The 15,019-nt window shown below is 39.7% G+C and overlaps 1 protein-coding gene across 4 annotated transcripts in view; it reads left to right on the plus strand.

The window, feature by feature from the left end:
• The window catches only part of afap1 (actin filament associated protein 1), a 100,819-nt gene extending 88,707 nt beyond the window's left edge, over positions 1-12,112 (plus strand). For 3 of the 4 annotated variants that reach the window (XM_040016800.1, XM_040016799.1, XM_040016798.1), the window contains exons 9-18: positions 599-751; positions 1,276-1,487; positions 1,990-2,135; positions 2,439-2,553; positions 3,311-3,550; positions 4,284-4,413; positions 5,149-5,313; positions 5,394-5,584; positions 8,896-9,063; positions 9,937-12,112. In XM_040016800.1, coding sequence (XP_039872734.1) covers positions 599-751; positions 1,276-1,487; positions 1,990-2,135; positions 2,439-2,553; positions 3,311-3,550; positions 4,284-4,413; positions 5,149-5,313; positions 5,394-5,584; positions 8,896-9,063; positions 9,937-9,963 — 1,547 coding nt within the window. In that variant the 3' untranslated portion in view covers positions 9,964-12,112. The remainder of the gene's footprint in view (positions 1-598; positions 752-1,275; positions 1,488-1,989; positions 2,136-2,438; positions 2,554-3,310; positions 3,551-4,283; positions 4,414-5,148; positions 5,314-5,393; positions 5,585-8,895; positions 9,064-9,936) is intronic. The other variant, XM_040016801.1, reaches the window with a different exon arrangement.
• Positions 12,113-15,019: the final 2,907 nt, after the last annotated feature.

Consider the following 15,019-nt stretch of genomic DNA (forward strand, 5'->3'; position numbering starts at 1 on the left):
TTTTCCTTTCTAGTGTAGAGATACAAACACATTAAAACACACATCTTTCTTTTGTCTTTCTTATATTTTCTCACTCTCTTTTACACTCATTCAGATACATCACAGATCAGAGTATCAGCAAAGCAAGAGAGTCAAGCAGAAGCTATTTTCCTTACACAGACAGAGCGACTCAGACATAGCCTCTCATGACCTTTTTTTTTTTTTCACTGTTAGCCCTCTTTCCAGCAGAATGTGCACAGTCATTCAACTCTCTTTTGCTATTTGAATAGAAACTAGGGCAGCTCAAATCAGAACACTCAGACCAGAGGGAATGTTGGGATTTTGAAATGAGTTTAATTCTCCAACATTGCTTTTTTGAACACAAGGGTCTGATTAAACCCGTTCGGAACTCGGCGTTGTTTATAGTAGAATCTAAGGTTTCTCTTCTTTTTTACATTATTACAAAAGCATCCAAACATAACTGAATCAACATCTCTCTTGGTATTTTCCTGTGCTGAGATCAAGATCATAGATTGCCTTCAGCAAGGATTGTTAGAGTTCTTTTTACTAATTTACTCTTCAGTGTAAAAAAGGAATTAATTTCAAAATGTTCTCTCAGGAAAAGGAAAGAAAAATACAAAGTCGGAGCAGAAGACTGGCACTGTGGGGAAGGGAGCAAGTAAGAAAATCACTAAGATCATTGGACTTGGAAAGAAGAAGCCCTCCACGGATGAACAGACATCATCAGCTGAAGAAGACGTACCTACATGTGGTAAGAGAGAGAGACGCAAATATCCTGACATGGTAGAAGTATGGCTTTTATATGGATCTTGATTGATTGACCGGTCTATAAATGCATTTATGTCCCAATGAATCTTTGGAATTTTGGTTAATTAAGAAAATGTTTCAAAGTAATGCCAGAGGCGTTTCAGAATGGCTGCTGAGTGGTGCGACTCACTTCTAGGAAGTTTTTTCTTAAGATTGCTATGTTAGGGTCCTGAAAGTAAACAGTTCAGACAGGTTGCTTTGATTTCCTTATGCTTTCAGACGTATTATAAAACATAAAGATTCTAAAAGTTTCTTTAAAAAATTCATTTAGAAGTGCACCCCATTGTGTGCAATGAGGACCAGTGATGGACAAACAAATAGAAATGCCTTTTATGTCTTATTATTTCCTTCATTTAGGCTCAAATAGGTACGACTAAAATGTCTCCCAACTAGACAGGCCTGAAAAAATATTGCCACTGTAACGGCTTCTTTCAGATGGTATCCTCCTGACTGTGTTTGCTCTGACAGGCTACCTGAATGTTCTCTCTAATAACCGCTGGAGGGAGCGCTGGTGCCGCCTCAAGGACAACCAGCTGCTCCTTCACAAGGACCGGGATGACCTGAAAAGCCACATAGCTTCACTGCCCCTCCGAGGCTGTGAGGTCAGCCCCGGCCTCGATCACAAACACCCCTTTGCCTTCCGCCTCCTTCGTAACAGCCAAGAAGTGGCCGTACTGGAGGTGAGTTTGATTACGTACTTGAGAGATTTTCATAGAAAAAAAACTTTGTTGAGGGAATTAGAAATGCCTCAAACACCACTAAATCACACTTAGGCTGATGCAAGAAAAGATTGCTCCTTATTTTTTATCTTCCTCTCGAGTGCTCAATATCTCCTCCACCCACAGTGATTTTTGTGTTTAATGTTGTTGGTCTTCACAAACTTCCTCCAATTGCCATCCAGTTTGTTTTGATTCTATTTCCTCACATAGTCTGCACGCTATCCTTAAACAATCCAATTATTATTATCTTCATTTAAACAGATAATAATAATAAGGAATTTAAAGTTTATAAGGATCCTCTTCTTGTTTTGGCTGGTCTTTTTGGGGGATCATTTGCCTCCATCTCACCCTGTTTCTACTGTCCTCCTTCACTAAATCATAAACCTTCTCTCTTTTTTAACATTTAACTCTTCACAGACACTGGCGGGATTGCATATTCTGTAACTCTGACTTTTGCCTTCAGGCCTCCTCCTCTGAGGAGATGGGTCGCTGGTTGGGGGTTTTGCTAGCTGAGACTGGATCTACCACAGACCCAGCCACCTTGCACTATGACTACATTGATGTTGAGACCACTGCTAACGTCATCCAGCTTGCCAAACAGTCCTTCTGGTGAGAGATGCATCCACATCATTTCACATGAATCTTTTTCTCTCTGGTTAATACCTGGAAGAATTCTTAAAGAATTAGTGCTTAATGTGTTTTATTTCTTATTTCATTAGCTCACAATGACTTATATGTTGAAACGTAGTATGTCTGGCTATTTTCCATTTTCCTGTTTTTATACGATCGTTACAACCGTTAATGATCCATTTTTAACTATTTTGTAGACTAAGAGATACAAAAATCCCAGGTAATGAAGATATATGAAGGGCACTGTATTTTTAAGCCTCAATCGTGATGTTTTATGTTTAGTTTCACCAGTAAGCGTGCCGTGTCTCCTAACCCATATCTGGACAACCCAGTCAGTGGCTATGCCTGCCCCACTGGTATGGCACTACACTATGATGATGTGCCCATAAATGGAATGGTAAGGACACAACTGCTTACTGATGTTGCATATGTACTGCAATGAAAAAGTGTGAGATAATTCACTTCAACACCCTCTAGTTTGCTTACAAACTCTTGGCTGATTCTTTCTTTGCTTTTCATTTTTTGCATATCATTAACATATTATTGGAAAATGTGTCATTTTTGTTATGACACTTTCAGAAGTTCCAGTGAGCCTGCATGATATAAATCTTTTTCTTTCCTAAAATCAAATTAGACCAGTTAAAGTAACGGTATGTACTTTGCTATTTGCAATAATGGTGCTCGGGCCCCTTGCATACCACAGCTTTTACCTTCTGCACTCATTGACCTCCTGACAGATTTACATATGAACCTGAGGGCTGAGTCAGTCTGCACCCAAAGAAGAGCAAAATTACACTGTTGCATGATAATAATGATATAAAACTAATAAAGACAAGCAGACAGAGAATATAACATTGTTTATTCATAAAAGATGCTATAATAAAGGAGTAAAGAGTAACCTGTGATTTGACGTTATAGGACTTGGATAAAAGCTCATCAACAATTAAAAAGAGGAAACATTAAATATGTTTTCAGTCGTGGAGCAGTACTCTCCATTTTGGGAAGCTAAACTAAATTTGTTAAGTATTTCACATACTGCAGTAATGCTGCTATCATCTTCTTCCTTTCTGTTCTCCTTATCCCCCCCTTATGGCATCTCCTTATTCTTAAATCCTGTCTTCTGCTTATTGCATGCTCACCTGGTCTAACCCAAGGACCCAGAGATGCAGTACTCCACTCCCAGCACAGGGGGGCGCCAGCGGAAAGAGGAATTGCACTATGAAAACACTGAGCTCTATGAGAACATGCCCTCACCCAAGCTAGTCACCAGCTGTCCTCCCAAGCCTTCTTCTTCTACTGCTGCATCATCTTCTGCTTGTCACTACAAAACTCCTGTTTCTAAAATCTCCTCTAAGTTCCTCTCTGCTGATTCTAAAACTAAAGACTCCGCTCAGGTGACTAACACTGCTGCATAACCTTCATGTTTCTTTTTGCATTTCTGCATATTAACTGTCTAACAGTTCAGGGTTTGTTTTAACCTCCTCTTAACTTTTAGTGTTTTTAATTCTCCTTCGCTGTTTGTTTACTTAGTGATCTCTTATGTTTATGTATTTAACTGAACTGGAGTTTGTTTGCTGATTTTCTTCCTGTGTCATTATGAACACCAAACAACAAAAGTAGAGATGATGCCTGTCTCCTGAAGCCGAAAAGGAAACTGTCTCCTGTGATCTGTTAGGATAATAAGGTGCAGTCGTTTAGATATGTCTGATAATGCAAGAGAAGGATTTAAATTCAATTCTGAATTTAAAAGGAAGGAATGAAAAGAAGCTAATATGGGAGAAATGTAGTCTCTCTTTCCAGTCCCAGTTAGTGATTTGGCTGCATTATTCTGGATCAGCTTAGACTTTTTGTGAAACTTTTGGAACAAGGTGATAACTGAATTACAGTAGTCCAGTGTAGGAAAATTAATGAAATAATAAAAGTGTTTATAACTTTTGTGATATTGAGTGCAATCCAAGTAGAAAACCTGTGGCATAAACAACAGTGACACATTTTTCTTTGAAATGTTTTTTGTTTTTTATTTTTATGGAAGAGCATGTTGGTACAGTTTTGTATGTGTATAGCTTATATGCATTGCTAACATCTATTTGAAGGGTCATTTGAATTGTGTCTTCCCTGTTTGTTCAGCTAAAGGGAAAGAAGGGAGCAACAACCAATGGGGTGGCATCAAAACAGAAGGCAGAGCCAAAGAACCAGCCAAAGAAGAATGGAGTCATTGCCACAAATGGGACTGCGTCTCTGAGGCGCAACAACTCCAGTAAGTTTTGAGATTTGAAGATACCAACAGGAAGTCATCTTGAATTGAAATATCACCCACCTTTCCCAGTCAGATCTTGCTCTGTAAGGAATAGCAGACAGTGTGTCTGGCTTCTCACCGCTGATTGCTTTCAAGCAAAATTCTGTTCCACAGCAATGTGGAAAATGCAGGATATCTAAATTACAGTTGGTTTAAGTAGAGGGGAGTAAATAACTGAAAGCCTTTAAACCTATCCTACCCTCGAGACAGTCCATGTGACGCATGTGGGCCAGACTTGAGCCTCCTGCCAACTCCAGGGTAAGAGGCACGATAGCAGAAACAGACCCTAGCTCATTGGAAGAGAGCGAAATGTGGTCGAGTTAATCCTTGTGGTTCAGAAAAATATTTTTTGCCTAATGTGTGAACGAGGAGGGTTGTAACCACTTAGTGTAGCTTGCAATTCCTCCAAATGTCAGAATGGAAACACCAAATGTTTCATGTTGGGTTTAGAGTACCACAGATAAGAGTGCTAAATTTGAAACTATTAGCAGCGGTTTATATGACTGATTCTTCATAATTATTCACAATGAGTGTATTTTTCACGGAAACATAGGCCTGGCAATTAATTCCTGCGGAAGGCACTGAGGTCAATGGGTTTCTAAGCAGTTCATCCCCCCCCCCCCCTCTCTCTCTCTGCTAGCAAATGACCTCAGTCTCTAGCTTCTAACTTTTTGAAACCCGACTTTTCTTGTGTAGATGGGGACCAGTGTAAGTATGGGAAGAACCGTGTGGAGGCTGATGCCAAGCGACTGCAAGCAAAGGAGGAAGAGATGATGAAGAAGAAGCAGGAAATCAGAAACCACCTGACCCAGCTGAAGAAGGAGAGGAGAGACCTTCGTGCTGCTGTGGAGGCAGCGGCTGGTAAGAGAGAGAGATAGAAACGTGCTTGTCATTAAAAGACGAGTTTAATAAAGTAATATTTCTCCTCTCTCTCACATTAGGCAAACGCTCACATATTTCACTATCAGAGCGCCTGAAGAAGTTGGAAGAAGAGTGCAAACTGAAGGAGGAGGAGCGGGTGAACCTGGAGCTGGAGTTAACTGAGGTGAAAGAGAGCCTGAAGAAAGCCCTTAGCGGAGGTGTCACCCTGGGCCTCACCATCGAGCCGAAAGCTGGCTCCTCTGGCCTCCAGGTGAGTATGAAGTTACTTTATAAGTTTGTGCTGCCACGTTAGTGTACTTGATAGGTTAGTAGCTTGAACCTATTTCGCTGGAACGTTGAAGACAATATGTCTGTGAAGGTTCTCAGTCATCCAGGTCAGGCACGTGCAGAGGGTGGGGCTAGAATGGCTTGAGCACCCGCCCCTTTCCTGATGGGTGCCCAAAGTGCCCTTTTGTTGAGGCAACTTTTTAAAAAAAAATTATTATTATTATTTTTTTTTATGTGTGTGTGCGTGCGTGCGGAGTCCTGTCTGTGCCCCTCAACAATAATATTTAACTATTAATCACAGTTTTGCTAAATAAAAGGATCTGGCTTGCATCAGTCACATGATCACATTTAACCAATGATCGCCCTTGACGGCAGAACGCGCTGGTTATGAGCCGGGAACGAGCTCACAAAGAGCACGCGCATTTTTAGAGGTCCGGAGCTGTAGGAGAGACACAAGTTAACTCAGAGACACAGACTGATGCCACAAAACCAGTAAGTAGGTGTACAGCGTAAACTGTAGTGTGTAGCACACAGGAGTATTAGCTTATTACGTACACGTTGGTAAGTTGTCTTGTGGCAACTGACGAACTGAAACAAACGAGCGTGCTGTGTGTGCAACAGCGCGACAAACATTACCTGTCCTTTTATTAACTGCACAAGTAGTGCTGGTCATAGCTGCTGGCTACCTGTGTAAGGCTGTCATGGGTCTGTAGCTCTGTCACCGTTTTAGGGAACATATTTAGTTTTAAAGTATTTAGAAACATATTTAGTTTTAAAGTAAGTTTCCAGGCTTTTCCTGCCTTTCTGGAGGGATTATATTTCACTAAAAAACGATCTAATATGCATGTCCACATAATAATAATTATAATTATAATATATTTAAAAACACAAGCTGTATTTTAAAGAACATACATTAAGAAGCAGATTATATCAGATTTATATTTTAAATAAGACAAAATTTGGATTTTACAGCAGTAAAAATATATCTTTACAGTTTAAAAATGTAATAAGCTTTGCCCCTGCACAGAGTGGATAGTGAAACAAATGGAATCATCATAATGACATTATTTCATATTTATTACTTCCCCCTCCTCATTGCTTTATTATTGTAGCTCTAGTAATAAATAATAATGTAAGGATTCTGGATCAGCACCGTGATGCCCATTGTATATACAGTATTCTGAAGAAGATCTAAAATGTCACTGTGTGTGCGCGCATGTGTGTGTTTTATGTGTATGGATTTTCTAAAAAAAATATTACTCATGATATAACATTGTCCAGACATGGCTGGTAAGGACATGAGGAGGAAACAGCAGGAGCTGTGTGAGGCTACTAAAGGCAGGGCTATAACATTTTTCTGTCATCATTTTATTATAGATTAAGTGCTGGAGTTGTTAGGTGTGGATAATTAGATTATAGTTTATTGCAACAGCAAGTTGTGCCTTGTTCTCACATAGCAAGTGGAGAGTGATATATGAAATGATGGGATGGAAGGAAGAAGAGAAGCAAAGAGTGAATCACAGGCAGAGCCTAAATTATTTCTCACAGTTTTTTGTGTCCTTATGGTTCCAAGCGCTGTCACCAATCTTTGCATTTTGTTATTATCTCATGACACTTGTTTAATCAGCTACCATCTCTCCTGTGGACTTTTTAATGTCTACAGTCTCAGATCAACACAGCCCTGCCCTTCCCATATTAGATTCTTGATGAATGTGTGTTGTTGTTATTCAGCCTGGTTCAATGTGCCCCTTTTTAACTTTGAGCACCCGCCCCTTTAAACCTCTCTGCACGGCCCTGATCCAGGTCATCGTAGTCAAAGGAGCTTGCAAAGAAAAGCGTCTGGACTTCTTTAAGTTACTTGAAGACGTTTCACCTCTCATCCGAGAAGAAGCTCCGGCAGCCTCGCCTCTGTCAGTGCGCCCCAGGGTGGCTGTGGCTACAATGTAGCTTGCCATCACCAGTATGTGAATGTGTGTGTGAATGGGTGGATGACTGGATATGTAAAGCGCTTTGGGGTCCTTAGGGACTAGTAAAAGCGCTATATAAATACAGGCCATTTACCATTAGCGTGTTTTGCATATTAAGTTTGCTTAACACCTGGCTCTGCCAGGAGCCTGCATATATACCATCATGGCCTGGAAAACAAGATCTGGAAGTGAAATCAAACTTCACACTTGTAAACAATTGTATCATAAGAGCAATAAGCATTCAACATCAGCAAGACAAGTGTCATGTGCAGGTTTTCTCAAATCAGTAAACTACAACTATTACCATAATTCGCCTCAGACATTGATCATCCCATGTACTCAGTCAACATTAATGTAATCGGTGACTTCCCTTAAGCAAAGTCACTCCACTCATATATTACTAGGAGCTCAATAGTGGCCAGCTAATGAGCCCCATACTAAACTATTCCATAAACACTGCATCTCTTATTTGTTTTTCTCTTAGAAAAAACAAACATTAGCAACACACAGTGACCATCGGTGGTCAGACGCAGGTCGACAGGTTCCAGAGGTGCCATAAAAACACCATAAAGTTAGCCATCCATAGCTGTGGAAAGAATGTTATTCACATCACCAAAGTAACCTTCACATTTTCCCAAAAACACAGTGTAACAGCATCACAAACTCATAACCTGTAAACACAGTTTCTTCACACATAAACCCAAAAATTCTGTAGTAAAAAAAACATTAACTAGTCCTCTTATAAATCACATGATCAAACACATGAAGAACTGTAATGCTGTAGAAAAGAAAATGCAAATGTTAGCGCTGCGCAGGCGTATGCATACTTTCTCACAGTGATCTCTGTGAGCAACACAAGGTAGTGAATAACACCCCTGGTAGATGCACAGACACAGAAAATGGCATTTAAAAGGTAAAACCATCACGCAACCTCGAATGTTGCTGTCAGCCTTCTGCTCCTGTAAAAAGAAACACACATACACTGCACCTTTGTCAGGTGGGGGTTAACTTCGCACAGTCGTGTTACATCAGTAAAGTCTTGTCAGCTTTTACCAGTTAGTCAGTTTTTTCCTCTTTCACTCATTCATTCATACATTCTTTCTTTCTTTGCTGATAGTGGAATCGATCGTCGCATTTAGTTTCCACTCTCAGCAAAATGACGTCATTTCAAAAAGAAAAAGAAGAACTTTAGCTCGGATTACATCGCTGAATCCTTTTTGGGCAGGGACTCTCATTTTCTAATTGCATCTCCCAATTTACTATATTAACAACTAAATTAGTTGTACTCACAGTACTCATGTTTCCTTCATATTTTTGTCTTGTATAGTCACCAGCAATGCTGCGACGGACACACGAGTCTTCTCCATTCTCCAGCTGTGACACCAGTGACACCGAGTCCTGCTCGCTGCCGGTCAACAGCGCCTCACTGCTCTACCGGCAGCAGGGCAGCCAGAAGCCCTCAGCAGTCCGGGGACATGTCCTCAGGAAGGCTAAGGTCAGAGGTCACGCTACACAACGCGACTGGCACCAGTCTTTCTCTGAGAATATGATGTGCCTTTAACTTTACATCTCTGACTAGCTCTGTCTTTTGCAAAACTTCAAACTATGCTGGGACCTTTAAGCACATTGTTTGATCCATTGTTTGGTGTGGACAGGGTCTTTTGTTTTTGAAATCTGGTTTTATTGTCTTTGACTTCCCTGTTTTGTGTGATGTGGCTCCAACAGTAGGCTGAATATTTTAAGCAATCAACTTCTTGGAACCTTCTGAAAGGCTCTGATACATCTAAAAGATGCATTCCTCGGCTTAAGATCGACATATTTAAATATGAATGTAACGTTAGTATCCCCATTCTTTTAGTCATATGTAATATATGTAATTTTAATTACATTTGTCTTGAACCTGTGTGGTAGCAGTGGAAACAGTGTGAGTTAGCTCATAACAACTTGCATAAGAATGATCGGGTCAGCAGCGTTATGGTTCAGGATTCCTGCAGTGCAGAGAACAGCTGTGTGTGTGTGTGTGTGTGTGTGTGTGTGTGTGTGTGTGTGTGTGTGTGTGTGTGTGTGTGTGTGTGTGTGTGTGTGTGTGTCAAGGTCCACAGAGGAGTTCCACCAACTAGATAACCAGTGAGGCTAATAAAGATGGTTAATAAAGTTTGTATTTCACTGCATGCTACAGTGAACTACTAGCGAGTTTAGGTACTCCACAAACACGTACACAAGTGTGATGTAGTTGCTCATTTGATTTGGTACTGACTAGCAACGAAAAATGCATTGAGGTAGTAAACAAATGAGAGAATCCCAGTAAATGCAAATACTTGCAATCTGTGTACAAGTATGCAAACCAAGTCTTTGTGTTTGTTTGCAGGAATGGGAACAGAAGACCGGCACATAAACCCATCACATACACCCTTGCATCAGTCTTCCTCCAATCTCTTTTTTTGAAATTGTGTATATATTTATTTAAAAAACAAAAAACAAAACCTGTTCATACCGTCAGAAGGTGTGCTGAGGAGGATACATGCATAGCATTCACATGTACTAAAACACATGCCTAGTTTGAGTATACTGTAAGTACCACAACATAAACTTTTATACTATTGAGCATGTTCAGTGTACTTGGTTGTGCAACTTGTGTTTTCCGCTTTGACATCTTTTCAAGCAAACACCTGTCTTTATTTTTCCTCTCAAAATGTGTTCCAGCCATTTGAAGTTAAAAAGGTCCAAGGTCAAAACCAAGTATTTATTTGTAAATGTTAAAGGAAATACTAGCTTCCCTGTGTTTATTTATGTTGACGTATTTAAAGTATTTTCATAGAGTCTGTGGCTTTGCTCACACTCCATTTTCCCACAACATAATTGGTCATCAGTCATGATGCCTCTGTTGTAGTAACGATAATTGTAACACACACCAGCCTGGCAACAATGTAGCTCCTCTCTCATTGATGTTTGAAGAAGTACAAATACAATTGTCCCAACTGTCAGAAACACCGACTCATGGCTAGCAGAAGATTTTGTTAATTGTGTTAAGTGTTTTCACACACAGATCATGATGAATCACACTTGAAGTGTGTTTTAATATGAATGTCCATATTTTATATCTGTGACTTTATTGCTATGGGTAATCCAATGGTAAGTTTGTGTTGGTTTGGTAAGTTCCTTGTTTATTCTGTTTGTTTCAGCTTTTCTTTTTGCATTAAAACAACCATGACTGAATACAGACGTGTGGTCTGGACAACTTCCAAAGAGATGTCTTTTTCTGCCAGTTTAGAGAAGTTTATGAACAGAAAGCTGACCATCTAACTGAAAGTAGATTAGATGCTGAGTCAAATATAAATATAACCTGTTAAATTCACATATTCGATTTCACATATAAGATTTTTTTTTTTTTTTTTTAATATATGTGGTGAAATATGTGAACATATAAAGAGTAGGCGGGGCAGAAAAGACAGGAAAGGTGTAACACTTAAAGAACAACAGGATGCCTTACAGTTAGATTAGATTGTTATAGCCAACCATGTTACTAAGTGAAATTAGTGTGCATGGCATGGGAAGCTCGCTCATTCTGTGAAGGCACCATTAATGATGTAAACAAGTTTAGGAACAACATACAGTCAGGTGACATTTTTTAAGAGTACCTGCCAGCAGTCCAGACTCTCACTCACTGGTGAAAGTTAAAATTGAAAATATGACAAATTAGACCAGTTTATCAAGAAAGGCCAAACTGGTGACAGACCCAAATAAAATACATATTATACAGCCTATATGTTTATTAAAATGTTTCTAATTAAGGCCTCACTAAGAGCATCATCATCCATGCTTTGTAATAGTTGTATTGTTAATGGAGAACTTGCGCTTCTTTCTGTGTGTGTGTGCTTGTGTTGCTCAGAGATGTCTTCATGGCACATTGCAAATCCTTCAACATTACACTGACTAAAAGGGGGGCACTTGTAAACTCACACTGCTGTGTGTTCTGCTCAATCAAAGACTGTGAGTTTGATTTCCACACTGTTAAACACACATACATTCATCAGTGTCACACTGATAATGGTGTTTCTTTTCTGTTGTTGTTGTTGTTGTTTTTGGACGATGTTTCACTGCCTAAGCTTTGCTACTATGTATATAAGGCTAATTTACTTTATGGGGAGTGTTGACAGATGTAGTGAAAGCATGCACTCAGTTTGGAACTCATTGAACACACAGACACTCACTGGTTCGTGGTGATGTAAATATTTCCTGTCTCCTGCCTGCCGGAATGATATCCCGAAGGTTTTACAAGCATGTTAGCTTAAAGATGGGACAAGAGATGGTGGTCAGCAAGTGTTGACCTGCAACAAAAAAGGATGTCTGATGTCAGTAAATGTGAACCTGCTGTACATAGCTTGGTAAATGTAGTACTGTAGAAGGGCAGGAGGGCTTTGAATTTTTTTTCTTTTTTCTTTGATGCACCATATACATTTTCTCTTGTTTTATATCACAGACAGTCTCCAACTCGGGGACAGGCACACTTGTACATAAATTAATAAACCTCCGAACAAACCGGCCTCGGACTTTGTGCCTTATTGTTGGTTCTTTTCAACAGTAATGTAATGTAATGCAATGTAATGACCACAGAACAGTTTTCCAATCGTTTTAAATGAGCTTTGGCCCAGGGCAAATGGCAGTGTTTCCAGACCTATTCACATCTGGCTTCTTCTTTAAATGTTAGAACTTTAACCTGAATTTGTAGATAGATCTAGATATAAACTTTTCATAGACATTGGAAGGAACACTTCCAGAAATCAGTGTTCTACAGGTTATGCACATCCAATACTCAGAATCCATCATCATTCCTAGCATTAAAAGTGTAAGAGGTTAGAACTTTTCTAGTGACAGAGTCAGAGTTGGAAATTTTCTTTAAATTTGTCAGTAGAGTTTCACTTTAGTCATGTGTATGGTAGAGCTAGTCTATAGAGCTTCATCAGGACAGAGTAGATTTCACGGTTCTACAATTCTCATGTCAGAAGAAGCTTTTATGTTGTTCTTTGATGGTCAGTGTACGTTCACAATTATTTTAATTTTGTTGACACAGACAAAAGCAGAAATTTTCTCAATGTATATTTTGCAAAAATGGAAGTTTTTTTCTTCCAATTTTTGTTTTTTGATTAATTCAAGCCATCAAACCCAGCAAGATTTAGATAGTTTGTGTGTAGCTGACTGACAATAATGAATCCATTTAGAAAATAATTGTACTTTTTAATAGTGAGAACGTAGTGATGGATGTTTACTGATTAGTGGATGACTGGAATGTATAGTGTATGATTGTAATTTACAAAATATAACCAGAGGTGATGTGATGCTTGTGTGATTTTTTTTTAACAGGACCCTACAGTAGGATGAGTACCCTAAGTTCACCAACCTTTTGATGGCTAGGTGTGCAGTTCCTGCTTTAAATGCATTCACTTTTTACATTCAGAAATTTAAATCAAGAGGCAAGAAATGTTTGCACACACTTATGAACTTAAATCAATAAGTGTATTGATGTATGCTCAATCATCCAGGTAAGGAAATCTTAAAAAGTTGATTCTGTTCATCAAGTCTTATCTTTTTTTAGTGGGAGAAACATTTTGTCACTCATCCAAAAAAGGTACATAAGATGAATAGAATAAACTTTTGCCGGTTAGAATAATAGTGTCACTGCCCTCTGCTAAGACTGGAGATAATATAAGGAATGAGAGAATTGACAGCTATTGTGTTATTTCGCCCTGTCATCGTTCTTTTAACTCTAAGTATCATAAAGTAATGTGGTGACATGTGGAATGATGTGTTTCCAGACAGCATTTTAGGCACGAGTTAGGCTGTAGGTTGCAGGCACTGATCTCACATTGTGTAAGTGTAGCTGGTTCTAATAGTCTGAGCTGCTTGAAGCTTTATTCGTGAAGAGCACATTAACTTACAAAAAACGTTGCTAGCTAGTTCAGCTGGGTAATATTTTCTTAGAACAGTGGGGCTACATGCGGTGATGCTAGAATTAGCCATGGTATCAAACTACCTTCAACAGGTGGTCAAGCTGAGTCCACAGGCGCACTACGTTTCCCCGGAGAGCTCCTTCATTCTTCATATATCCGTGTCGGGCAAGAGTGTAAAGCCCGCGGCTGAATGGCCTTTGTTCAAGCACTCAATCATGCGCGTGAAGGAAACGCGGGGAGCGAAAGAGGGAAAAGAGAGTGAGAGAGTGTGTCATGGGTAGAAAGGGCGACCGGGAGCAGCGTTCTAACGGGCTACAGGCTATGCAGTGTGTTTCCGAAGTGTGCAGTACTGTTATTAAAGCCTCATCTCTTCAGTACTCTCCGGTGCCTCGGCTGATTTCTGTCTGCCTCACTACTCCACAAAAGTGAAGGGAGTTAACCCCGAAGGAGGACAAACTTCGGCCCTGGAGGAAGCATCTCCCCTCGTGTCTCCCGACCACGGTCAGGGGACTGACGGCGAGGAATGGTTAACACTGGGTTTACGCTGTAGGTCAATGAAGGACTGGTTAGGCAAGTTTTCATGAAGTGTTGATCAGATTTCAAGAAACAAACAGTGTATTCAGATCAATCTAAATCTCTGTTGCAGACTAAAACTGCAATTGAATTCTAAACCCATATCAGTGGAGTATTTGCTTTTTCTTTTAGGCATAAAAAACATCCACGACCAAAGCAAGAAAATGTATATAAAAACCTGCTTTTGAAAAATACAGTAAATACAGCAAAGAGCTCCTCTTGTTTGTGTTTTTATTTTGAAAAGGCTGTTACATTCCATCTCTGCACAAAAATGCTTTCGGTTTCCAAACTAAAGCGCCCTGCAGCGGAATTGAAACATACAGAGCTGCTCCCTGTCGAACTTCAGGCAAAAGTAAAACGAAAACTTTAGATTTCAACAAGCATTTGGTATCAACTCTCGCTTCTGAACTACATGGAGACACACCCTGAAAGCAGAATTAGGGGTATCACCGGACACACTGGAGTGTAAACAAGTGGAAATCCTCAACTTGCCCCTTAAAAAATTACAATGACTAAAATTTAGGAATACGCGAGATCGGGCACACTCGGAAAGCGTCAACTTTGCACTTTGGGAAACACGATATCTGATCTTCTTTCGAAATTGGTCCCCGAAAAATCAATTATTCAAATTAAAGTATTTCTAAATATATTTATCCGTTCAGGTAGTACCGTGATGAAGAAGGTGGTGGAACTGGAGCAGGATGAAGTTAAAGTATCAGACTATTTCAGAATGAGATGGCTTAGAACTTGTTGATATGGCCACTCTGAGCAGCGCAGACAGCAGACAGAGGGATGAATGACGTAACGTGTCACACTTCAACTCCACACCCTCCATCGGGACAAAACTATTTGCTTTAACTTTTTCTGCCTTTATGAGTTTCATGAGCAAAAACTGTGCTTAAGTGGCTCTGAAAAAATACAATCACACCA

The sequence above is a fragment of the Simochromis diagramma genome, unplaced genomic scaffold (genome assembly GCF_900408965.1).
Source record: "Simochromis diagramma unplaced genomic scaffold, fSimDia1.1 OVJJ01000695.1, whole genome shotgun sequence".
Taxonomy (NCBI): domain Eukaryota; kingdom Metazoa; phylum Chordata; class Actinopteri; order Cichliformes; family Cichlidae; genus Simochromis; species Simochromis diagramma.